General features: G+C 31.5%; 1 protein-coding gene across 2 annotated transcripts in view; it reads left to right on the top strand.

Moving 5' to 3' along the window:
* Nucleotides 1-6074: 6074 nt before the first annotated feature.
* LOC145271459 (uncharacterized) overlaps nucleotides 6075-26547 on the top strand; it is a 43379-nt gene continuing 22906 nt past the window's right edge. The window contains exons 1-2 of one of the 2 annotated variants that reach the window (XM_080126980.1): nucleotides 6075-6455; nucleotides 16240-21046. In XM_080126980.1, coding sequence (XP_079983106.1) covers nucleotides 16417-17955 — 1539 coding nt within the window. In that variant the 5' untranslated portion in view covers nucleotides 6075-6455; nucleotides 16240-16416 and the 3' untranslated portion in view covers nucleotides 17956-21046. Of the gene's footprint in view, nucleotides 6456-16239; nucleotides 21047-26547 lie in introns of those variants that run through there. The other variant, XM_080126981.1, reaches the window with a different exon arrangement.

Genomic DNA, 26547 nt, shown 5'->3' with positions numbered 1-26547 from the left:
TGCGTTCATTTAAAGAGGTTTCCAGGTTTCCTCCAAGAACAGATGACTCGCAGGTAGCCACAAGATCAATGGCACAGTTTAAAAAAAAGTTATGTCGAATACATGTATGACACACACACCTGCATATGAACATTTAAAGGATCACGGAAAGAATTCAAATAGGTCACAAATATAACTTAGGTTCAGATAGTGAAGAGCGACTACATAGAGAATAGTAACACGTACGCATACTCCAATATGTAACATAACTACTACTACTACTACTACTACTACTACTACTAATAATAATAATAATAATAATAATAATAATAATAATAATTTCTTGATAAAGAAAAAAACAAAATACCAAAAATATTGAAAAAGAAAGGTCAATTTTTACGACGTGCCGCAGCGTATTATAAGCACTCCAACGTCCCCATATTAAGAACGACAACTTCGAAAGTGCTTTTTAACATGTGTAGGTTGAGGAGTGCTTATTCCGAAAGCCGTTCTTAATACGAGTGGGTTCAGATATTTATAATACGCTGTATTAAAAATTGAACAAAAAAACAAAAAAAAAATTTTGCTTATTAAAAAATTGATTTTTTTACAACAGAACCTACCATACTCTTTTTTATTTTCTTGAATAAATACCTGTTGAGCCCAAACGATAATTGACGGAAAAGCATGAGGATCAGGGTCATATTCTGCTAGAGTGCCAAACTTTTCTTTTAACTAATATGAAAGTAAAAATTGCATGGTAATATGATTTTTGTTGAAATTCCTTATTTTTATTCCCCAAAGTGCAAAATGAATGCCGATGCTATAAATATATAAACATTTTGACTCCTCCATTTACTTTAAAAAATCACCAAAAATTAGGAAATAAACGAATTTTAATGAAATTTTCAGCATTTATCAAATAATGATCACGGAATACAATGAATCCATTATTTTTATTCATATCTTAGTGAAAATGTATTATTTTGGTTAAAAAAAACTACCTTTGCTTAAGTTATGGTTTTCAGTAGTAAAAAAAAAATGATTTAATTTATTTGTGTTTTTTATGAAAATAAAGCATCGTAAATTATTACAATAAAAAAGTTATTTAAATTTTACAGTAACATTATGAGAAAAGCCCCTAGATTCTGTATTAATGAATTCGATATAAATCAAATGTACGGTATATTCAAGTTGACACACCGATCTCGCTGGATCACCGAAGTTAAGCAACGTTGAATTTGTCAGTACTAAATGGGTGACCATTTGGAACTTCCAGGTGTTGTGCGTGCTCTCCGCTTATCTCTGCATTGTTTCCAGTCGTCCTGGTCTTTTCCTTGCCACTGGACTCAAAACAATGTCAATTTAGGAAAGGTGTGGTTGTGATTGCGCAACCCTGCATCACAATTAAACGCGCAGCTACCCTTACAGGAGGTATCCTTTGTCTTTCGAGACTGAACGGGGGCATCGAGATCAATAACTCCCCCCCCCCAAAAAAAAATAATTTCTCGAACAAATCATTGAATTAAACATTGTTTATTTCATATGTTTACACACAACAATTATAATCATCGTCTACTTTATAACATCTAAGAAAAATGCAATTTTACCAAATTTTCCGTAAAAAATACTTTTAACAATAACTTTCCACTCCATAAATTTTCGTAATTTTTGGTGATATTATAATTTCAACATGACAATAAAATACGTACATATTTTAAATAATCGATCTGTCGACTTTATCTAAACAAGCACCCAATTTTCATTCCTATTCATATCTTATCCGCATTAACTTTTTAATAAAATCATCATTCATCGATTTTTTTTTTCTGACATCAAATAAATATTAACATAAATTGATGCAATATTTACCTTCTTGTATGGCTGTTTTTGTTGTTCAATTTGATTTATGAATAAATCGTTTTCTCCATCACACAGTAAAATCTTTGTTTTTATCCCAACTCATATTGAGTGATTTGATTTTTTTTCATTTAAAAATTAGGTGTGTTTTTTATTGTTAAAAATACATTTTAATAATAAAATCGTAATATTTAATTAAGCAACACGTCACGACAAAAAAGTAATACAGAACTAGAAATCATAATAAACTATCAGGACCCGTGGAAATTCCACGGTAGTTAAAATCTTTTAAAACACATCAGTAAGAAATTCCTTATTGTTATATTACAAAAATGAACGTATGGAAGCAAGTAGAACAAACAAAGAACTTTAGTTTAAACTTTTATTGAAGGTCAATGCGATCGTAACTGATGCTGTTGATATTGTCAGGAAGTGCTGGTGATGATTGAGGCGGTGACAGGGACGTCGATCAGCTGCTTGGAGTGAGAATAGTGGTCAGTCAGCAGGTTCTGGGGAGTTAGACTGTGAATTTTAAAAAAAACTGTGTGACATTGTTGACATCGATTTTGTGAAAGTTCTGATGACCCCAAGTTGTTTGATATTTCAGGACATTTTGGATTACACGTGTGAGTAATGAATAGGTCACAGAAAACTGCCATTGCATCTTGATAAAGCTGTTGTAGATTCCTAGGACTTCCTGTAAATGTAGATGGTAGAATAACTGGTACACCAGAATAACCATCTTCATTCCTTGCTAAATGATCCATTAAGCCAGAATATTGAGCAGCTCTCAATAAACTTTGATAGCACTATTGTAAGAATCATGCTGAAAGCCATTCTTAATATGGGGAGGGGGTTAACTATTCTGAAACTACACTTAACAATGTAAAAAAATAAGGGAAAATATATGTATGAACAATAAATATTTCTTCAGTTAAATAAAATATTCTGTAAATCTTTTAATAAAGAATAAATATTTATTTAAACCATAATTATTGAAACAAAGTATTTTACTGCATAAAAAAAAACGGTTATGGGGAGATGGGTTAACTATTTTGGGGTGCCCGGAAAACTCGTCCTGGGAAAACTCGTCTCCGGAAATCTCGACCCTGGAAAACTCGTCCCCTTTCGCTAGGTAGGAAAACTGGTCCCTTATTGAATAAATGTACATTAAAAACACATTTTATGATCATTCTTAACGGAGATATTGTTTTTTTTTAAAATAGACTATAGCACCCCCATAATATTTAAAAAAAACAAAAACATATTTTTACTTGTTCAATGTTTTGGGTTTTTTTTTTTTTTAAATAAAATCGATTTTCTAAGTGTCCGTTTTCTACCTAACTGGCTAAGTTCCTAGTGGTTTCACTTAGTTTAAAGCGTTTATTATATTCATACAAAGTTAATTACAAAATTTTTTTTGTTCTTATTTTAACGATGTTTTTTGGAGTCATAAAAACAATAATAAAAAGCAAAACCAAAAAATTAAAAAACGGAGCGATTATTCGTTACTTTTTGTTTTGGATTTTAATTATGATAGTTTTTGTTGTTGTTGTTGTTGTTGTTGTTGTTGTTATTATTGTTGTTATGTTTTTGTTTTATCTCATACCAAATACACTCATACGTTATTTAAAATTATAATTTTATCAAGTATCAACATTTATTGTCGTCCTGTCAAATTTTGCAAAAATTAACTAATAGATTAAAAGCAAAATATTTTTTGGCGCGAGAGATGTGTGCTAACAATCTCTCGTTAACTTATTTTCAATTTTTTTAATTTTTACTTCAAAATTCTAAAATCAATCATTAAGAGAAAAAGTAATCACTAAATAAATTTATTAATCAATTTTATTGAAAACTCCGCTATCGTTTATCAAGAATCTTTTTAATTTCATTTTTTGTTGGTTGTTTTTCGGAGGGAGATATAGTTTTTACTCTCCCTAAATTATATTTTAAAAAAATATTAAAATTTATTATTTTCTTTTTAAAACCAAATCTCCCTCAGTAATTTATTTAATTTTCTATTTTTTAGCGATTATCAAGAAGATGTGATATACCTGACATTATTTCTCGATCTCACGTAACACTCGACATGTTTTTTGTTTGTTTTCTGTGTTTTTTTTTCTTTACCGAATAAACGATTCCAAATAAATTAAACAACAAACAACAGTCGGCGAGGTAGAAAAATCGATTTTACCATTTTATAAACAACAGTAAATAAGTAAATTCTTTTTATATTAATATAAAAAAAAATATGCGGTCTCGTTTATGAACATAATAAACGCTTTAAAATAAGTGAAGCCACTAAGAGCTTAGCCAGTTAGATAGAAAACGGACACTTAGAAAATCGATTTTATTTTAAAAAAACAAAAAAACAAAAAAAAAACATTAAACAAGTAAAAATATTTTTAAAAAATATTATGGGGGGGGATATAGTCTATTTAAAAAAACAATATCTCCTTCAAGAACGATCATAAAATGTGTTTTCAATCGATAATTATTCAATAAGGGACCAGTTTTCCTAAATTCCTATTTTGGACCTTCACCTAAATAGCGATTTAATGAAAAAAAATTTAATGGCCTTGTATCTTTTTTTAATAATTTGTTTTAAAATAAGGAAAAAAAATCTTTGATACCGCTATTGTAAGAATCATGCTGAAAGCCATTTTTTTTCTTGGCCTTCGGGACAAGATCACAGTGTAGTATCTGTTCTTCATATGCTCCACTTCAATTTCTTGTTCTCTGTCAGTGGAGGAGAAATCCTTCATGACTGAGACAATTTTTATTTTTGTTCCTTTTCTCCACGTTAAAAAACGGCCCCGGTGTCTAACTCTGTCCCGTGGGGAGGCATTGTAAATAGGAACAATGTAATAAAAATAATGGAAAAATTCTTTAGGTAAATAAAATATACTGAAAATCTTTAAATAGGAAATAAATATTTGGGTTTGTATTACTGTACACATAGATTCGAAAAAGTTGTCAAAAAATAAATATATAACAAATAAATGTTATCAAAGGCAAGATAAGTTACTTTTCTGCCAAACTGGATATATTTTTCGTGTTTTTATTCAATGTAACATATTTATTCAGCTCGAAAAACATACAGTGTTTACCGATGTATTCGAAAATTTAAGATAGCGTCTCACACCCTCTTTAACACCGTAAGTTTGGAAAAAAGGTGTTATAAATAAAAAAAACTATACAAAATACTATTAAAAACCCCGCCGAATATATGTCAACCTATGTCACAGTAACATGTATTGAGCGAGTTTTTAACAGTATTTTATCCGTTTTTTATTTATAACATCTTTTCCCAAACTTACCGTGTTAAAGAGAGAATCAGACTCCATCTTGAATGTTCCAATACATCGGTAAACACTGTATCGTTTTCGAGCTGAATAAACATGTTACATTGAATAAACACACGAAAACTATATCCAGTTTGGTAGAAAAGTAACTTATCTTGCCTTTGATAACATTTATTTGTTATATATTTATTTTTTGACAACTTTTTCGAATCTATGTGTACAGTAATATAAACCCAAATATTTCTTTAAATAAATTAAATCGTAAGTAATGAAACAAATATTTAAAAAAATTGTTGTGTCCATTTTTTATAGTATTTAAATATGTATGCCCTGTCGGTGGGCATTAGAAGATGATGAATGCCTGTAAAAGAAGCAAAATAAAACAGACAAAACATAAGTAATAACTATGTAAACAACGTGAAGCTGTATTAATGTTACAAAATTACTCGATTCAGCATTAAATAACACGAAAAAGGATTGATATGCCGTAAAACAAAAACAAAACAGAACAAGACGTAAAATATGTTTTGACTCTGTGTTACTCAGTGTATTTGCCAATGGTGACTGGTGATTTATTCTTGACTTTTGTAACATTTATTTCTAAACATATTTTTTGTTATGTAAGGAAGGCTCACTCAAAAGTAAATAAAAAATAATAAAAAAGATAAAATGGCACAATAAAAAAAAAACGAACTCGTAGCGTTAAATGTAAAAAATATATTTATTATTGAATAAAAAAAAATAAGAAACGTTTCGTATTCACTACAATAATAAACAGAAGACATCGTTAAAAATGTAAGTAAAATACTATACTATATTTAAACTGTGGAACGTACCTTCTATGCATAATTGCCTTTAAAATAATCCGGAACCATAAATAGACAGTTATTATTATTATTTGTTTTGGTTCGGGAACTTTTGGGAATGATAAAGATTGAACAATAAAGGGAGATAATTCACATTAATTTATGTTTGCGATGATGATGACGCGTTTCATTAATTAATGTTTGCGATGATGATGACGTGACACCGTACGTACAAGCAAATTAACTGCCTTGAGCGTTCGTTTAATGTGTAATCCGCTATTCTCAACCAATCAAATTTGCCGGAAAGTGTGACACACATAGATAGATAGATAGTTACAAGCGTATTAATATATAGAAGATGAAAATAATTATTTTAATTTTCTGCGAAATTGCTTTTCCGGTCGCCATTTTCAATGTCAATTTCCACGCGTCAAAGTCACCTCGTTTGAATTAACATATTTTATTATTGTTTCTTTGTTGAAAACAGATTGCCAAACAAAATGTAAGTATCATTTGAATTTAAATACTTTTAAATGTTCTTTTTATGACAGAGGCGCGTCCAAACCATTACACTTCTTTTTTGCTTTGTTATGAGAAATGAGTAAATATTCCGTATTTGCATATAAACGAGGAATGGTAATACAGAATTCTATGCAATACGATATATATCTTTTAGTTTTTTAGGGTTTTTTTTTTTTTTTGCAATCATGAAGTTTAACTCGTTCTTATCTGCAATAAAGTAAACCAGAAGTCAATGATTCTCGTACCCGTTCGTAACAATTCCAACTTATATCCTTTCAGCATTGACTTAAAAAAAATTTTCACCATAATCAAGACACATTGCCACTTTGATGTAGGGGGCTACTATCAGGAACATAAGCTACAGGGATACTATGTAGGGAGTTGGGCAGCAAGGTGTTGGTTCACGTTATACTTGAACTTCTGCATGTCAGTACAGTTAGGGAAGCGGGGACCCGGAAGAGTAATTCCAAAGTCTAGCGGTTCTGGGGAAGAAACTACTGGAGTAGAAGGCTCTCTTACATCTAAGGATCTCTACTGTGAAGGGGTGGGATTTAGCTGCTTGGGTTTGTTAGTGGTATTTACATCGAGAGGGTACGAGTGCTTGCAGTTCGTCAGAGCATTCACTGTTAAAGTACAGAGTGATGCAGCTTAGATGACAGTTCAAGACCTATCAGGTTAGCAACTCTCTTTTGAACCTTGTCTAGGAGTGAGAGGCTAGTAGCAGATGCACCAGCCAAAATATGACAACAATACTCCATACATGGGCGAATGGTAGCCTTATCCTATATAGGATACTTTCGGGCGTTAGTATCCTTCTAGCATGGTAGAGAGAACCTACCTTGCAGCGGTCCTGGCAATATTTTCAATATAATTGTTCCAACTCATGTTTCCTATGAACGTTAGACCTAGGAGTTTAAAAGATGTGCTTTCAGATAAAGTCTTTGGCCATTACTATTAGTGGAAGAGAAGGTTTCTTGTAATTATTGACGGAAACAAGTTTAGTCTTGGCACAATTGAATGTGACCATCCATTTTTGTCCTCATTCCACTACAGATTGGAGGTCTCCTAGTTTTTCTGCCATTTTTTTTAGATATGTGTTCATTTGTTTTCCTGTCGTGTCTGTTATAGAAGTCATGGAAATTATTAGTTTTTACCAAATATAAAATTTTGTTTATATGTTGTTCACAAAACAAATATTAACAGGATCGTTCCTTAGCTTTTGTTCAGTAATTTTTTTAATGGTTATTGCTTGAGGCAAGGCATGAAGCCAAGTCATGCAGCCATGCAGCTGGCAAAAACAAAGATGATCATTGCAAAGACAGGTTATACCTAGTGATCTTAGTTTTGAAAAGACCAAGGCTGTAGGTATAAGGAAAACAGTAAGCAGGAAGGGAGTTTCACAACCTTGAAGTCCTTTAGAAAAAAAGCTACTGGAATAGAAAGCTGTATTATAATTGGATATTAAAGCAACGAACTGATGGCGACCACTAGATCAATAAATTAAACAAGCAGGACAAATAGAAACGTAGGAAAGAACACATCCCATAATAGTATTTATAGAAAAGACTGAGACTACCAACATTATGTCTGTGAAAGAGAGGTTGCTATAGAGAAGAAAGGGACCAATCAAATTACTGATACGTTGCTGCAAATTATCAAGAACCTTAAAATAAGACAGAAATAATTTATTTATTGCGGACTGTTATCCTCATCTTAGTTGTTGTTTCATTACGTTTCGGCCAATCCCTCATGCTTTCATCAGGTTGTAACCACGACGAGATAGGAACTCCAAATTGCCTAACTGCATTCTCAGCAATTACTGCCTTCCATAGTGTCTCACCACGTTTAGTGTAGTGAATAGAGAGGTGTAATCTCTATGGTTCCAGGTGAGAATTATCTGAAGCTAGCAGTTTCAATCCTACTCAAAGCCGGCCAGAGGCTTACTTGCCCAAAAATATAATAATCTCAAACTTTATGCAGAAGACCGCGATGCCACAGATTTTTGAACGCCTTTGAAATGTCAATGTCTCTATCCTCTCCTGAATTATTCATAATTTGACAGAAACATTAAGTGAGAACAGAAAGTAGATCAGCTGTTGAACGAAAAAGGCAAAAGCCAATAAAGAGGCCCAGACCTTCCAAAATATAAACAAACTTTCCATTAAACAGGACTGAGACAAGGAGATTGAACTATTTTGAGAGATTAGGAGAAAGTTCAAGAATACAATCTTTGTGAACAACAAAACCAGGACTGAACGCCTTAGATTAGTCAAAACTAACAAGAATTCTAGCAACAATATTTTGATTAATAATTACAGAATCTAGAAATTAAAAATTTCTGAATTTTTTAAAGCAAATTCTGGAGAAAATCATCACAATCATGAGGGAATTGTATGCAAAAAGATCAGCTTTACTCTTAGATGTTTAAAGTATGAAAACTATTAAAAAGAGTATGACATGCTTGCTACTATTAATGAGACTATTATAGATCCCCCAAACATCGCAAGGACCAACCTTTTGAGATAGTCATGAATACTTTGAGAATAGTTAGCCAACCTCAAATGTTGCTCTCTTGGCGGCATTGCTCGTTCTTCTGTACGATTGTCTTGGAGGCATTGCTCATTCTTCTGTACGATTGTCTTAGAACAATCGTGAAGATAATGATTGAAGTAATGATTTTTATAGACAAGGGCAGATGCACACACAGATGATGACTAAGGTTTGCTTTGAAACTGATGATGAACAAAACCCACGAACCTCTTTAACAGCAGCATCCGGAGCCATACCACAAATAGGACTCCATGGAACGCCATATAGGAAGTTGTGAAGCGCATCCCAATCAACTTTTTTTTTTTTTTTTTTTTTTTTTTACAAAGGCGTCACCACATTATCAAGGCCCAGAGGCCACTCAAGGATTAAGGTTTAAGAGTGTACAGTAGAAATTGGTCAATATAGTAATCATTAGTAATGAAAATTTGGTAAATTTGATAACTTATATGGAACGGCTCATCAAGAACTTATTTACTTTAGACTTGAACACAACCATATTGTAGTCAGCCGGAAAGCAGGAAAACGGAAGACAATTCCACAGGCGTGCAGTTCTAAGAAAGAAGCTTTGTTCATGGAATCTACGTTTAGGTTTAGGCACAGATAAAGAGTGGGGGAAATTATTGATAGTGTTTACAGCTAGACGAGTGTTTCTTGTGAAAGTTTGGCGAGGGGGGACCATAGATTGAAGCTCAGTTGAACACTTTCCATGAAAATAACGATACATCAGAGACAAACTCGCAACATCTCTTCTGTGAGATAGAGGTTGCAAGGAGGAGAAAAGGACATCTCCTACGAGGCTACGAAGTCTATTTTGAACTCTATCAAGGCAGGACAAGTCCTTTCTAGCAGCTCCTGCCCAGATGTGGCAACAGTATTCCATCCTTGGACGTACCTGGCTCTTATATAGGTAGAGAATAGCATCAGCAGTGAGATATCTACTGGATCGATAGAAAGATCCCACCATTTTTCCAGCGGCCTTGGCAACAGATTTGATATACGTGTTCCATTTAAGATCAGGAGTAATGGTCAAGCCAAGAAGCTTGTCAAAACTTGAGGCCTCCTGAAGACGAGAGCCATTCATTTCAATTGATGACAAATGTGAATTAGAATGTTGATGATGTAAAGAGAGAAGCTTGGTTTTAGATGCATTAAAAGTAACCAGCCACTCCTTTCCCCATTGTACTACGTGCTCAAGATCAGAGGAGAGAGAATTGGAGAGAACTTGGTCGTTTACTGTCTTAGATGTGCTACCATAAATGGTAGTGTCGTCAGCATAAATGTCTACAAATGATGTAAGGATATGATTTGGAAGATCATTAATGTAGATCAGGAAAAGAGTTGGGCCCAGGATGGATCCCTGAGGGACACCGGCATTAATACTGTGAGCTTCTGATTTTTGCCCCTCAACTACTACTCTTATGAACCTATCAGAGAGAAATGATTTAATAATTGAGAAGACTTTTCCAGCTATACCATAGCTAGCGATCTTATGAAGTAAACCTTTATGCCATACCCTATCAAAGGCTTTAGATATGTCAAGAGCAATTGCCCTAGAAAGATTGCCACCGTCGAGAGATTTGCTAATCCTATGCGATATAACTGTAATGACATCTGCTGTAGATCTAGCAGAACGGAAACCATATTGAGTGTCACTAAGAAGGTCATTTTTGTTGAGATGTTTGATTACTTCTGTATTTAACACAGATTCTAGCAACTTACTCATGACGCACAGGAGACTTATTGGCCTGTACTGAGAGGGGGATGAGCGATCACCTGAATTCTTAAATACAGGGCATACTGATGAGATTTTCCAGGGAGATGGGAAACTATTCTCCTTAAGACAACGTTTAAACAGTTTTGTAAGTATGGGCGCTAATTCAGGTTGAAGTTTTTTGAGTACTATAATTGGAATACCGTCAGGGCCAGTTGCTTTACTCGAATCAAGGTTTTTGATTAGCTTCGCAACATCACATACAGATATACGTATATCACATAGCGTGTTTTCTGATACAGGAGGAAATATTGGGGGTTGGCGGTCTTGGTCGCAAAGGGTAGAATTAGCTGCAAAGTTCTTGACAAAGAGTTTGGCTTTGTCAGATGCTGACGAGATTACCTCAGGTCCATTGATAATAGTTGGGATGGAGCACACGCTTCTGTTCAGGATTCTGTTTGCTATTTGCCAAAACTGGTGGGAACCAAGCCGCTGCTCAGCTACTTTGGACTTAACAGATTGAGCATACAACACTCTTGCGTTCCTTATTACTTTCTTACAATGGTTGCTGGCAGTCCTGAAAACGGCTTTAGTTTCCATACATCTATTACGTTTGAAGCAGTGGAAAAAGTGATTTCTGTGCGCAATGGCAGCAGCACATTCTGGAGAGAACCATGGCTGGCTGTTAGGTTTTTGCTGAAACTTTTTAGAGGGTATGAAATGGTCAATACCTACAATTAACCATTCAGTTAGGTCTAATACTATAGAGGACACATCCTTTTTAAACATGGAATGCAGAGGTAGATCAGATATAAATGTACGGAAGCTATCCCAGTCAGCCTTAGTGTATCGATATACTGTACGATGAAGAGGTACGCCTGGGGACTTATTATATTTCATTTTTATCTTGATTGATACAACAGAGTGGTCGGAAGATCCAAGAGGCGACAGAACAGAAACTGAACATAGTTCAGGGCAAGTTGTGAGAAAAAGGTCTAGTAGGCTCGCATACTGGCCGTCATTATCGGGCACACGGGTAGGTTCCTGAACAATCTGAGTGAGGTCATAGGCAATGGAGAAATCATGACAGAACCTCCCCTCATGATCGGTCTTGTTTGAGTGGGTCAACCATTCGACGTTGTGAACATTGAAGTCTCCACATATGTGAATGTTAGCTGAAGGATAAGTAGAAAGGACTTGGTCAATTTTCTCAGATATGCTTTGAAAGATAGTAACTCCGCTGTTGTGGGGGCGATAGAGAGTAAATATAAATGCAGTAGTGTGAGCTAAAGCAACCCGGAAGCACATATAGGGTAAGTTAGGATCTTCCCTGGAGATGTCCCTCCCACATGGAAAGCTATCTTTAATATAGGCACATATTCCATGCCCATGACGATCTTGGGGGTCAGTTTTAGAAGTTAAGTTAGAGTATCCTGAAATTGCAAACTCATCTAGGGAAATAGCCTGTCCAATGCCAGTTTCACTTAAAAATAAAAGGTCTGGTTTAGTCTCCTGTAATTGGGTTTCAACCTCTGGAAGGTTAGAACGAAGACCCCTGATGTTGGAGAAGGAGACATGGTAGTAGGGGTCTACGTTGGAAGTTGTATAACCGGGTTTAATCGTGTATTTTTTCTTGAAACTTGTCATGATGAAATTTTGGAATTTGTGGACTAGGTCGACAGATTTACTTAGAGCAGGACAGAGAGGGGAAATTAAGAGAGAAAAAGAAACGAAGAATTTTTTTTTTATTTGTAGCTAATGATAAGGTAAAGCCGTAACAATTACCCACTAGTATGGCATCGAGAGGCCCCACCAGAAGCTACTGCATGGTCCAGAATCCATTCACCAAATGGCAATACAGCAGCCCCAGTACTTTGCACCTGCTGATAGGACAGCCTCCTTAGTGGTTAATCCAAGGTTCGGGTCCCTGACTATCAGGCGGATAACGTCAGCCCAGACAAAACGTTTACCTCCAGCACCCTTACTAGTGACATGGCTACAAGGATAGACATAGAAACAGAAAATTTCCGCCATCTCAGCAAACTGTTCGCAAAAATACTGCCAACCTAGAAAACAGCTTTTTCTTCTCCCTTTGTCCGAAAAATCACTCATTTAAAAAATGAAGACTGAGGGACAAATAAGAAGAAGCGAGAGTAACAGGAGCTGCCGATAACGCATCCACAATGCGTTTTCTACTCTCCATTAAAAAAAAACAAACTATTAAGTATTGTACTTAATAAAAGTCCAACAGACGTGTTTAAGGGAAAGTATGGTGATAGATTCCCCTCACACGCACTAAAAATGAGTATAATTCGTAATTTTTGCTATCAACTCGGTAGATAAATAAACATATGTACGAGGAAAGAAAAAAAAAAAAAAAAAGTTAGCATTTAATAAAACAGAAATACACAAATTAAATACTGTAATAAAATGGAGTTGTTAATATTTTAAATCTAAAATAAAAAGCATGATTGAAATCACTTATCTCAACAAAAACAATTCCGTCTCCAAATTGCAAACTGCATTGAAAGAAATTCAGTAAGTAGCGTTCAAAACATTTTTTTTTTTTTGAAATTAGCCGTTGAAAGTCGTGATTTTATTCTGAACTTAAGCTAGTAACGTTTTAAGAAGCTTACGACATAAAAGAAAAGGCTGATGGTGGGGGGGGGGGTTCTTCCGAAAGTAAGTTGGTGCCGTTATAAGTAATTTCGAGATAAGATGGAAGCCGGTATTGGACTAGAAAAAAGCTAGCATTTAATAAAACAGAAATACACAGATTAAATACTGAAATAAAATGGAGTTGTTAATATTTTAAATCTAAAATAAAAAGCATGATTGAAATCACTTATCTCAACAAAAACAATTCCGTCTCCAAATTGCAAACTGCATTGAAAGAAATTCAGTTAGTAGCGTTCAAAACATTTTTTTTTTTAAATTAGCCGTTGAAAGTCGTGATTTTATTCTGAACTTAAGCTAGTAACGTTTTAAGAAGCTTACGACATAAAAGAAAAGGCTGATGGTGGGGGGCGGGGTTCTTCCGAAAGTAAGTTGGTGCCGTTATAAGTAATTTCGAGATAAGATGGAAGCCGGTATTGGACTAGAAAAAAGCTAGCATTTAATAAAACAGAAATACACAAATTAAATACTGAAATAAAATGGAGTTGTTAATATTTTAAATCTAAAATAAAAAGCATGATTGAAATCACTTATCTCAACAAAAACAATTCCGTCTCCAAATTGCAAACTGCATTGAAAGAAATTCAGTTAGTAGCGTTCAAAACATTTTTTTTTTTTAAATTAGCCGTTGAAAGTCGTGATTTTATTCTGAACTTAAGCTAGTAACGTTTTAAGAAGCTTACGACATAAAAGAAAAGGCTGATGGTGGGGGGCGGGGTTCTTCCGAAAGTGAGTTGGTGCCGTTATAAGTAATTTCGAGATAAGATGGAAGCCGGTATTGGACTAGAAAAAAGCTAGCATTTAATAAAACAGAAATACACAAATTAAATACTGAAATAAAATGGAGTTGTTAATATTTTAAATCTAAAATAAAAAGCATGATTGAAATCACTTATCTCAACAAAAACAATTCCGTCTCCAAATTGCAAACTGCATTGAAAGAAATTCAGTTAGTAGCGTTCAAAACATTTTTTTTTTTTTGAAATTAGCCGTTGAAAGTCGTGATTTTATTCTGAACTTAAGCTAGTAACGTTTTAAGAAGCTTACGACATAAAAGAAAAGGCTGATGGTGGGGGGGGTCTTCCGAAAGTAAGTTGGTGCCGTTATAAGTAATTTCGAGATAAGATGGAAGCCGGTATTGGACTAGAAAAAAGCTAGCATTTAATAAAACAGAAATACACAAATTAAATACTGAAATAAAATGGAGTTGTTAATATTTTAAATCTAAAATAAAAAGCATGATTGAAATCACTTATCTCAACAAAAACAATTCCGTCTCCAAATTGCAAACTGCATTGAAAGAAATTCAGTTAGTAGCGTTCAAAACATTTATTTTTTTTTAAATTAGCCGTTGAAAGTCGTGATTTTATTCTGAACTTAAGCTAGTAACGTTTTAAGAAGCTTACGACATAAAAGAAAAGGCTGATGGTGGGGGGGGGGTTCTTCCGAAAGTAAGTTGGTGCCGTTATAAGTAATTTCGAGATAAGATGGAAGCCGGTATTGGACTAGAAAAAAGCTAGCATTTAATAAAACAGAAATACACAAATTAAATACTGAAATAAAATGGAGTTGTTAATACTTTACTGGAGTTAAGCGTCTTAATATGGAATGGATTTCATTATCTGGAAAACGTTTAGGGAAGATGACAATTTGGGATTAATGATGAGATAGAAATGTTCAGACGGATTTCATTAGCAAGTTCTGTGCGATTAGAGTGTGACAGCCTAGCAGAATGGGAATTAGTCTCGATAGTAAAGAAGGTTTGACTTGAAACATCTGATTTTACTATAAATAGTAACATGCAATAAAGAAACTTTCATAATACTGTTGAGGAGGGTCAGATAACATAATGATAAAAATATAATAAAATAACCCATGTGTCATTTCTTCTGTCCTTCACATCAACAATTTCTTAGTTAAGTTTGACACTGTTATCCAAACTTCCAACTTTGAAACTTACATATACGTAACACACCTTCTCTCAACTGCAGAAGCAGTTCTGCTGATCAAACTTACTTCTTCAATATCCAACTTCTAAATGAACATGCTCTCTGAAAAATCAACCCTCATTTATTTCCAACCAGGAGCATCTCATCTGCATATCAGGTGGTAATATTGCAAGCATATAAAGAGATGAGACAGCCATTTTGTTTTCTTTCTTCTTCATTTCGTTCAACGACCAACTCGTTGAATTATGCACATGTGCTAGTAAAGTAAGTCACACGTTTCCCTACAAAAATGAAACTAAGTTGACAATATGAATGGGTTTTCATAATAAAATAAAATCATCCAAGAATTATAACCGAAATGTAATAGGTGTCCCTAAAATTCCATTAAAGATTGGATCATTTTTGTGAATATCAATTAATTTTGTGAATATGCTTAAGTATCGACCGCACACATCTATGTTGAATGGCCACTGGCAACTATTTGGATCTTTATTTTGATTTAAAAATTTGAATTTGTCAAATAGTATCTGTATTTTATTTTGTTTTAAAAATCTGAATGTATCAAATAGTATCTGGATCTTTATTTTGATTTATAGAACTCTTGAATAACTCTCATACAACTATGTACACTAGAGGTTGCAAACGTTTTCCATATTTTCTATTGCTTATAATGAAATCTCAAAAGATCCTTATATAATCTTTGGTCAAAATAAAAATAAATTATCCTAATATCCTCAGTAATGTAATTTAATAATAAGAATTGTTATGCAAGTCTATTTTATAAATGTATAATATCTTCATGTGTCAATTCCTATCATACTGTTGACATTGGCAAATTATATGTCATAATGTATTTTTATTTTCTCTTTGTTTTACAGATAATCCAATTAGAAAATTCATTCTTAAAGATTTAAATGGATTGAATAAAACAAGACAATGAAAACCATACAAAACTAACATATTCGAAATGCTCTGATTGTCAAAGGTGATTAGTTAATTTTTCAAAATAATAGTCTTGTTATTTATTTCCAGAAGAAAACATAGATTCTGCTAAAATGCCGAATTTTAATATGGAAAAGAAAGCATTTTGTTGCAATATATGCGGAAGAGGATTTTCACAGGAAGCAAAGTTAAAAGAACATGTGCCAATACATACTGGAGAGAAGCCATATTCTTGTGATGTATGTGGTAAATCGTATACAACTGAACAGAATCTAACTATACATATTCGAAGTCATTCTGGAGAAAAGCCATATTCTTGTGATGTGTGCGGGATGCCATTTGCACTATTGTCCACTATGAAAAAACATATTAAAACACATACTGGAGAGAAACCATATTCTTGTGAAATATGCAGTAAATCATTTTTGGGGAAAGGAAACTTAAAAATACATATCCGGACTCATACTGGAGAAAAGCCATATTCTTGTGAGTTATGTGGAAAATCGTATACAACTAAAGAGAATCTAACTATACATATTCGAAGTCATTCTGGAGAAAAGCCATATTCTTGCGATGTTTGCGGGATTTCGTTTGCACTATTGTCCACTATTAAAAACCATATTAGAATACATACTGGAGAGAAACCATATTCTTGTGAAATATGCAGTAAATCATTTTTGGCGAAAGGAACCTTAAAAATACATATCCGGAGTCATACTGGAGAAAAGCCATATTCTTGTGATATATGTGGTAAATCATATACAACTAAACAGAATCTAATTATTCATGTGCAAAGTCATACTGGAGAAAAGCCATATTCCTGCGACATGTGTGGGGAATCTTTTACACAAATGGCATCCATGCAAGAACATATTAGAATACACACTGAAGAGAATCAATATATTTGTGAAATATGCGGTAAATCGTTTTTGGAGAAAGGAAACTTAAAAATACATATCCAGAGTCATACTGGAGAAAAGCCATATTCTTGTGATGTATGTGGTAAATTATTTACCACTAAACAGAATCTAACGATACATACTCGAAGTCATTCTGGAGAAAAGCCATATTCTTGTGATGTGTGCAGGATGTCATTTGCAGAGATGTCAATCATGAAAAAACATAGTAGAATACATACTGGAGAAAAGCCATATTCATGTGGTGTGTGTGGATTATCATTTGCACTATTGTCAACCATGAAAAACCATGTGAGAACACACACTGGAGAGAAGCCACATACTTGTGAAATATGCAGTAAATCATTTTTTGAGAAAAATAACTTAAAAATACATGTGCGAACTCATACTGGTAAAAAGCCACACTCTTGCAATGTGTGTGGAGCGTCATTTTCACAGAAATCAGGCTTAACGACACACATAAGAATACACACTGGGGAAAAACCATATTCTTGTGTTGTATGTGGTGAATCGTATACAACTAAACAGAATCTAACTAATCATATTCGAAGTCATACTGGAGAAAAGCCATATTTTTGTGACGTGTGTGGGGCATCTTTTACACGAATGGCATCCATGAAAATACATAGAAGAACACACACAGGAGAAAAACCATACGATTGTGAGGTGTGTGCGAGTTCCTTTGCACAGAAATCATCGTTGACTAGACACATGAAAATGCACACTTGGCCTTAATCGAGCAGAACCGAAAAGATAAAATATCAGGACCTAAAAAATGATCTAAATACAACATAGTCTCTGAAAGAAATAAACATTATACCAGTTGTGACAGGAGCAACTAGCCTAATAAAAAAGACCCTTCAAAAATACTTAGAAGCAATCCCTGGAAAACCAAGCTGTAAGGAAATACATATAGCGGACATAAAGGGAACAGTGTCTATTCTTAAAAGAGCCCTCGGATATAAATTTAAACTGTAAGTGTTAGCCCCAGGAAGGAGCCCCTTGATCTTTTCAAACTAACAAAAGTAAAATAAAAAAAAAGGGAAAAGCCATATTCTTTTAAATTCGTGGTAAATCATTTTGGGAAAATAATAAATTAAATAAACATATTGAAACTCATACTGAAGAGAACTGAACATTTTAAGGATTTCTTGTTGATTTTTAATAAGTCAGGAATATCTTTATGAAGAAACTAATGTTACTTTTAAAGTTTATGCATGACTACATAAATATTTTTATGGCTACATGATCATATAAAGAATGGAACGTTGCTCCATCTTGTATTGATTTTAATACAAATTGAAACACTAATCAAGATATTCAATTAAATCAAATCAATCCTGATCTAAAGAAGTCAGCAATATTTATTAAATATATACGCAGATAAAAATGTAATTGATAAAGAAATCTGTTGTTGGTTTAGGAAAGAAGTACCTGAACTAAAATTTAAAAAGGAGAGAAACAATATTTTTATGAAGTTTTTTACTATATATTCTTGTATATTTTTTAATTGGTCAGAATTGTTATTTTGCATCCACCAGATTTTTCCTCATACAAATAATGCACATTTACTAAACATACATCAATGGCTTCACGTGATTTGCTGTCGTCTGTTTACTTAAGCTGATTGTAAACAAATATAAAAACATATTAATTTTAACATTCCTAACATTTTTTACTGAACTTTGTCTACATTGAAAATCATAGATATGAAATGGACATTACTTTTATTAATTTGATCAAATTTAATTTTTTGTAATGTAGTAATCAAGTCATCATTGAGATTTTTCAGATCTGTTTATAATTCATGGCTCTTAAATAATCAACTCTGAACAATGTATCTGACTGTCAATAATGTGGCTCCACCTTGTATCGATTTTAATTAAAATAGAAACATGTAATCTAATCTAAATATGCAACTAAAACAAATCAATCATGATCTAAAGAAGTCAGCAGTATTTATTAAATATATACGCAGATAAAAATGTAATTGATAAAGAAATCTAGCGTTGGTTTAGGAAAGAAGTACCTGAACTAAAATTAAAAAAGGAGAGAAACAATATTTTTATGGATTTTTTACTATAATTTATATTCCTGTAGATTTTTTAATTGGTCAGAATTGTTATTTTGCATCCACCAGATTTCTCCTTATACAATTGAGACAAAAAAATCAAAGACAATGTTAACAAATATATTACCCCCTTTTCGTTTTGCATGTTACTTACTACAATTGCCAACTCACGCACACTTGATTTGATATCGTCTGTTTACTTACGCTGATTGTAAACAAATGTATAAATTTTAACACTCCTAACATTTTTTACTGAACTTTGTCTACATTGAAAATCATAGATATGAAATGGACATTACATTTATTAATTTTATCAAATATAATTTTTTGTTAAGTCATGTCAGTCCATTTTTCGGTCATCTTTAAGAGTTTCATGTCAATCCTACATTCACACATTCATTCATTACACGACAGCACGTGACTAATGGCTATCGGCCTTGTTTCCATGATGATCAGAAAATCTATTTTAGATTGGTAGCATATCACTATTATAGCTTCATAAAAATGTATTAAATCGAATTATTATTGACTTAAAATGACTAATTTAATAAATGAATGCTGCAAGTAATTACTCTAATGCAACCATGCACAGTTTAAGGATTTTTGGAAATGTGAAAGCGTTTGGTTTTGAATGAAGATAATTAAAACATCAATAAAAGCTTCATATACAGGCCGATTCCAAGTTTAAGAGAAACAAGTCCTCTAATCTGGAATAACCATAAAGTATAGAAAAGTAAGAGAATGTGTTTCAATCATTATTTACAAAAAAAATGATCCTTTTCAATCAAAAAACAAAATCTTTTTCAATCAAAAAACAAAATCATTCCTAATAAGAGAATGTATTTTATTAAGGATCAATCAGTATTTACAAAAAATAATCCTCTGAAATAAAAAAAAAATGAAAAAAAAAATTTAAACACAAAAATATCACTCACCTATCCTCTCTTCCCACACTAGAAAAAAACTGTTCTCGCACTAAACAAGATATACTTATTAAAATGTACTCACACTTCGAATACAATAAAATATTTATGAACATACACTGAAATGGTAAAGCTTCGAATAGAAAAGACATAAGTAATTGAATTATCACGTTTTTAAATATTCAAAATCATGATAACCCACAGCAAGGGATCTGCCAACAAACTGGTCATTACAGGACATTTTTTTAAGATACACCTGTATATATGTTTTTCAAGAAAGATAAAAATGTAAAAAAAATATTGTTTTCATTATGTAAAGTGACCAATGTAATTTCTTATGGGTAGAGAGTTGGGTAGTGACAACGTGTATGCTTCAGCACACAAAACGACATTGCTCAAAACAATGATGTAGCTGAAGTAAACATCACCCAGGGCGGTTCATTCAAATGTCACCCCACTAACCCCCCACATCACTCTATGATAAAGGAGGGGACCCCACCCCCAATGTAAACAGAATTTTTGTGAAATATTAAACGGTTCTTCTGCTGGGTGAATATAAGTTCGTCATTTACGGAAAAAACGGTTAATTAAACTGCAGGAGCACCTGTTTAAAAGCTACACAAGTTCTATAATTGAATTCCCCTCCTAAAAAAGAACGAAAAAGATACAAGTATGATTTCGTAAACCGCTCGTGAAAACTTACTGACAGCATTATTAGAGTCTTAAAATATGGGATAAAAAAATGAATGAATTGCTTAGTAAAATAAAGTTGTCTTTCTCAGAACAATGCTTAGTAATGACAAATTGTAAAACAACACTAGTGTATATTATTGCGTAGTAAATTGGTGAATAAATAAATAAATTAATTGTTGTTATGAAGATGAAATAATGTAATATAATATATATATATATGTAAGATTATATATATATATATATATATATATATATATATATATATATATATATATATGTAACATAATATATATATATATATAACATATATTTCTTTTTGCTGGCACTAAATATATATATAATATATGTATATGTAATATAATATATATATATGTAATATATATATGTATATGTTAATTATGTATATATATATATATGTAATATATATATGTAATATATGTGCATGTATATATATATGTAATATATATATATGTATATATATGTAATATATATATATGTATATATGTAATATATATGTAATATATATATGTATATATATGTAATATATATATGTATATATATGTAATATATATATATGTAATATATATATATGTAATATATATATGTAATATATATATGTAATATATAATATATATGTAATACATAATATATATATGTAATATATAATATATATATATGTAATATATAATATATATGTAATATATAATATATATGTAATATATAATATATATGTATAATATATATATATGTAATATATAATATATGTATATGTACCTATTTACTATACATTCCCACGGAACAGAGTTAGACACCAGGGTCGTTTTTTAACGTTGAGAATATATGTATATGTAATATATAATATATGTATATGTAATATATAATATATATATATGTAATATATAATATATATGTAACAATATATATATGTAACATATAATATATATATGTCACATATAATATATATATATGTAACATATAATATATATAATATATATATGTAATATATAAGATATATATGTAATATATAATATATGCATATGTAATATATATAATATATACATATGTAATATATATGTATGTAATATATAATATAGGTATATGAAATATATAATATATATATATGTAATATAATATATATATATGTAATATAATATATATATATGTAATATATAATATGTATGTCTGTAATAAATAATATATATATGTACTACATGCCTCATGGTCGGGTCACCAGCGACTTAACTGGTTCCCCCACCAGACTTGTTTGGTGAGGACGGTGGCTAGTCTCCCTGAAGGATTAAAAAACAAGACCTTCCAAAGGGCGAATGAACCCGTTTTTGGGTCAACGGCTTACTAGCACCGTGTGTGTTTGTGTGTGTGCGTTGGGGTGGAGAGGGCTCCCGCAACCTGTCTAGGAGAAGCAAATCTCTAATTTAAAAGCCCATAAAGCGGAAGACCAGTACCCGTACTAAGCTGGTCTTAAGTTTAAATTGTTGCTGGCTATCTTGCTCTTGCTTGTTGCTGGATATCAACATTTTGAACCGACAGAGAGATTAGCTGTCGTACAAAGCTAAGACTGTAACATCATCTGTGTATAGATACTCCATCACGCATTTGTCTATTTTAATGGTCCTGTAGCGATGGAAGTCATTTTTGGGCTCGTGTCTGAGCGAGTGGCACCCGTTTGACAAGACCTTGCAATCATCATATATGTAATATAATATATATATATTTGTAATATATATATATATATGCAATATGTATATATGTAATATAATATATATATATATGCAATAAATTATATATATGTGTATAATATATATATGTAATATAATATATATATATGTACTATATAATATGTATATATGTAATATATAATATATGTAATATATAATATATATATGTAATATATAATATATATATGTAATATATAATATATATATGTAATATATAATTTATATATGTATAATATAATATATATATATGTAATATATATATAACATAATATATGTAATACATAATATATATATGCAATATATAATATATATGTAATATACAATATATATGTAATATACAATATATATATATGTTATATATAATACATACATGTAATATATAATATATAATAGATATGTAATCTATATCTATATCTATCTATATCTTCTATATCTATATCTATATCTATATCTATCTATCTATATCTATCTATCTATATCTATATCTATATCTATATCTATCTATCTATATCTATATCTATATCTATATCTTCTATATATATCTATAAAAACAGAGATGTGTGTGCAACAGACGATTTCTGATTGGTTAATCCAATAATCACATCTCCTAAAAAAACTATGGTTCGTAGGCTCTTAATTTTACCATAAAATATTATATATAACAAATAAATGTTATCAAAGGCAAGATAAGTTACTTTTCTACCAAACTGGATATATTTTTCGTGTTTTTATTCAATGTAACACATTTATTCAGCTCGAAAAACGGGTTTGTATTACTGTACACATAGATTCGAAGAAGTTGATAAGATACGAAACAAAACACGCGCACACACGCACACACACTCACGTCCACTACCGTCCTTGGCTACGTCACGTTGTTATGGCAACACGATAAATACACAGTAAATTTGATTTTCTTCATTTCTACGCAAATATAACGCAAATATAAATCATATAGAATATCTGTATGAATATAATTACACGTAATAGTTAAATAAAGATGATCATCGTATTAGAGAACCGAAAAAAAAAAACTAATAGGGAATTTGTATAAAGTTGTATTTTCTTTTTGATACTTATACAGTTTAGTGACGACATTAAAAAATGGAAATATTGAAAAAAAAATTTATTGTACGCAACTGTTATAGACTGAAGTTCTCCGAAAAAATATTTCACTACATTTGATCAAGTAGTTTTGTTCTTACAGCGAAAAACAATTATTTATCACGACGACGTCAACGTGGCCATTTTGGAAATGTACCTAGCAGAATACCTCCATTTTAGGCCAAATTTCGCAATCTAGCCTTTTTTTCTCGCCATATTGAAATGCGCACAAGACATCTGCAATTTTTTTACGTTTTTTTCTTTTTTTTTTTAAATCTGCAGTTTTTTTGCGTTTTTTTTTAAATAAGAATACTATTGAATATGCAAAGAAATTGAAGAATGCAAAGAATTGACGAATTTTTATACGAGATTATTTTCGAAACATGCTCAGTTGGACACACATGGATAACTTCGAAACTTCGTACTATTATCCTTATATATATGATGTTTATGTTTATATATATATGTATAAGTGATAATGTCTGTGTGTGTCTGTGCGTCTGTGTGCATGCATTTCCCTACGCTAAAACTCTGTCAATTTTAAGCCTACAGATTCGAAATTTGATATACAGGGTACTGAGATTTGGGAACATCGATGTGATAGGTTTTCGACAGAAATGTGGCGATTAAGTGGTCAATATTCAACAATTAGACCTTTGAGAACTCTACCAAACTCCTCCTAAAATTTAAGGTCTGAACACGTGATACTTTATATATAGATTCCTTGGACATGGATCTAACTTATTAACTTTACTTGATCCCTAAACAATAAATGTTAAGAGGTCATAAAAGGGGTCAAAGTTTAAAAAAATTGACCGTTTTTTTTCCTCAGCATACACTTCAAAACACCTGGGCAACGCCGGGCACCGATTGCTAGTATGTAATATATATATGTCATATATAATATATATGCAATATATAATATATATGTAATATATAATATATGTATGTAATATATAATATATATAATATATATATATATATATATATATGTAATATAATATATATATGTAATATATAATTTATATATGTAATATATAATATATATGTAATATATAATATATATGTAATATATAATATATATCTACGAAATATATAATATATATGTAATATATAATATATATATGTAATACATAATATATATGTAATATATAATATATATAGGTAATATATAATATATATGTAATATAATATATATATATATATATGTAATATATAATATATATATGTAATATATAATATATATATATGTAATATACAATGTATATATATAATATATATATAGGTAATATATAATATATATATGCAATATATAATATATATACGTAATATATAATATAATATATATATATATATTTTTTTTTTACAAAGGCATCACCACATTATCAAGGCCCAGAGGCCACTCAAGGATAAGGGTTAAAGAGTGTACAGTAGAAGTTGGTCAATATAGTAATCATTAGTAATGAAAATTTGGTAAATTTAATAACTTATATGGAACGGCTCATCAAGAACTTATTTACCTTAGACTTGAACACAACCATATTGTAGTCAGCCGGAAAGCAGGAAAACGGAAGACAATTCCACAGGCGTGCAGTTCTAAGAAATAGCTTTGTTCATGGAATCTACGTTTAGGTTTAGGCACAGATAAAGAGTGGGGGAAATTATTGATAGTGTTTACAGCTAGACGAGTGTTTCTTGTGAAAGTTTGGCGAGGGGGGACCATAGATTGAAGCTCAGTTGAACACTTTCCATGAAAATAACGATACATCAGAGACAAACTCGCAACATCTCTTCTGTGAGATAGAGGTTGTAAGGAGGAGAAAAGGACATCTCCTACGAGGCTACGAAGTCTATTTTGAACTCTATCAAGGCAGGACAAGTCCTTTCTAGCAGCTCCTGCCCAGATGTGGCAACAGTATTCCATCCTTGGACGTACCTGGCTCTTATATAGATAGAGAATAGCATCAGCAGTGAGATATCTACTGGATCGATAGAAAGATCCCACCATTTTTCCAGCGGCCTTGGCAACAGATTTGATATACGTGTTCCATTTAAGATCAGGAGTAATGGTCAAGCCCAGAAGCTTGTCAAAACTTGAGGCCTCCTGAAGACGAGAGCCATTCATTTCAATTGATGACAAATGTGGATTAAAATGTTGATGATGTAAAGAGAGAAGCTTGGTTTTAGATGCATTAAAAGTAACCAGCCACTCCTTTCCCCATTGTACTACATGCTCAAGATCAGAGGAGAGAGAATTGGAGAGTACTTGCTCGTTTACTGTCTTAGATGTGGTACCATAAATGGTAGTGTCGTCAGCATAAATGTCTACAAATGATGTAAGGATATGATTTGGAAGATCATTAATGTAGATCAGGAAAAGAATATATATAATATATACATGTATATAATATATATAATATATATAGAATATGTATATAATATATACATATAATATATATAATACATATACAATATATATATAATGTATATGTATAATATATATATATATATATATTACCAAATTTCCATAAAAATTACTTTAACAGTAACTTTCTACTCGATAAATTTTCATTATTTTTACATGACAGTTAAATACGTAATTAAAACGACATATTTTTACAAAATCGTTCAGTCGACTTTATATGGACAAGCACTACGTGTATCAGAATCGGCCATTTAAAATGCCGTATATGAACTTAAATAAATCAACGTACTACCCAATTGTAGTAAGTTGATATATTCAAGTTGAAGGAGCTCATAACTACCTGAAAAATGTAATTCAAACTTTTTTTTTTTCCAT

The sequence above is a fragment of the Euprymna scolopes genome, chromosome 46 (assembly GCF_053919585.1).
Source record: "Euprymna scolopes isolate OS-2025 chromosome 46, ASM5391958v1, whole genome shotgun sequence".
NCBI classification, from domain to species: Eukaryota; Metazoa; Mollusca; class Cephalopoda; order Sepiida; family Sepiolidae; genus Euprymna; species Euprymna scolopes.
The sequence above is the reverse complement of the archived record's forward strand: the minus strand, read 5'-3'. Positions and strand labels throughout refer to the sequence as shown.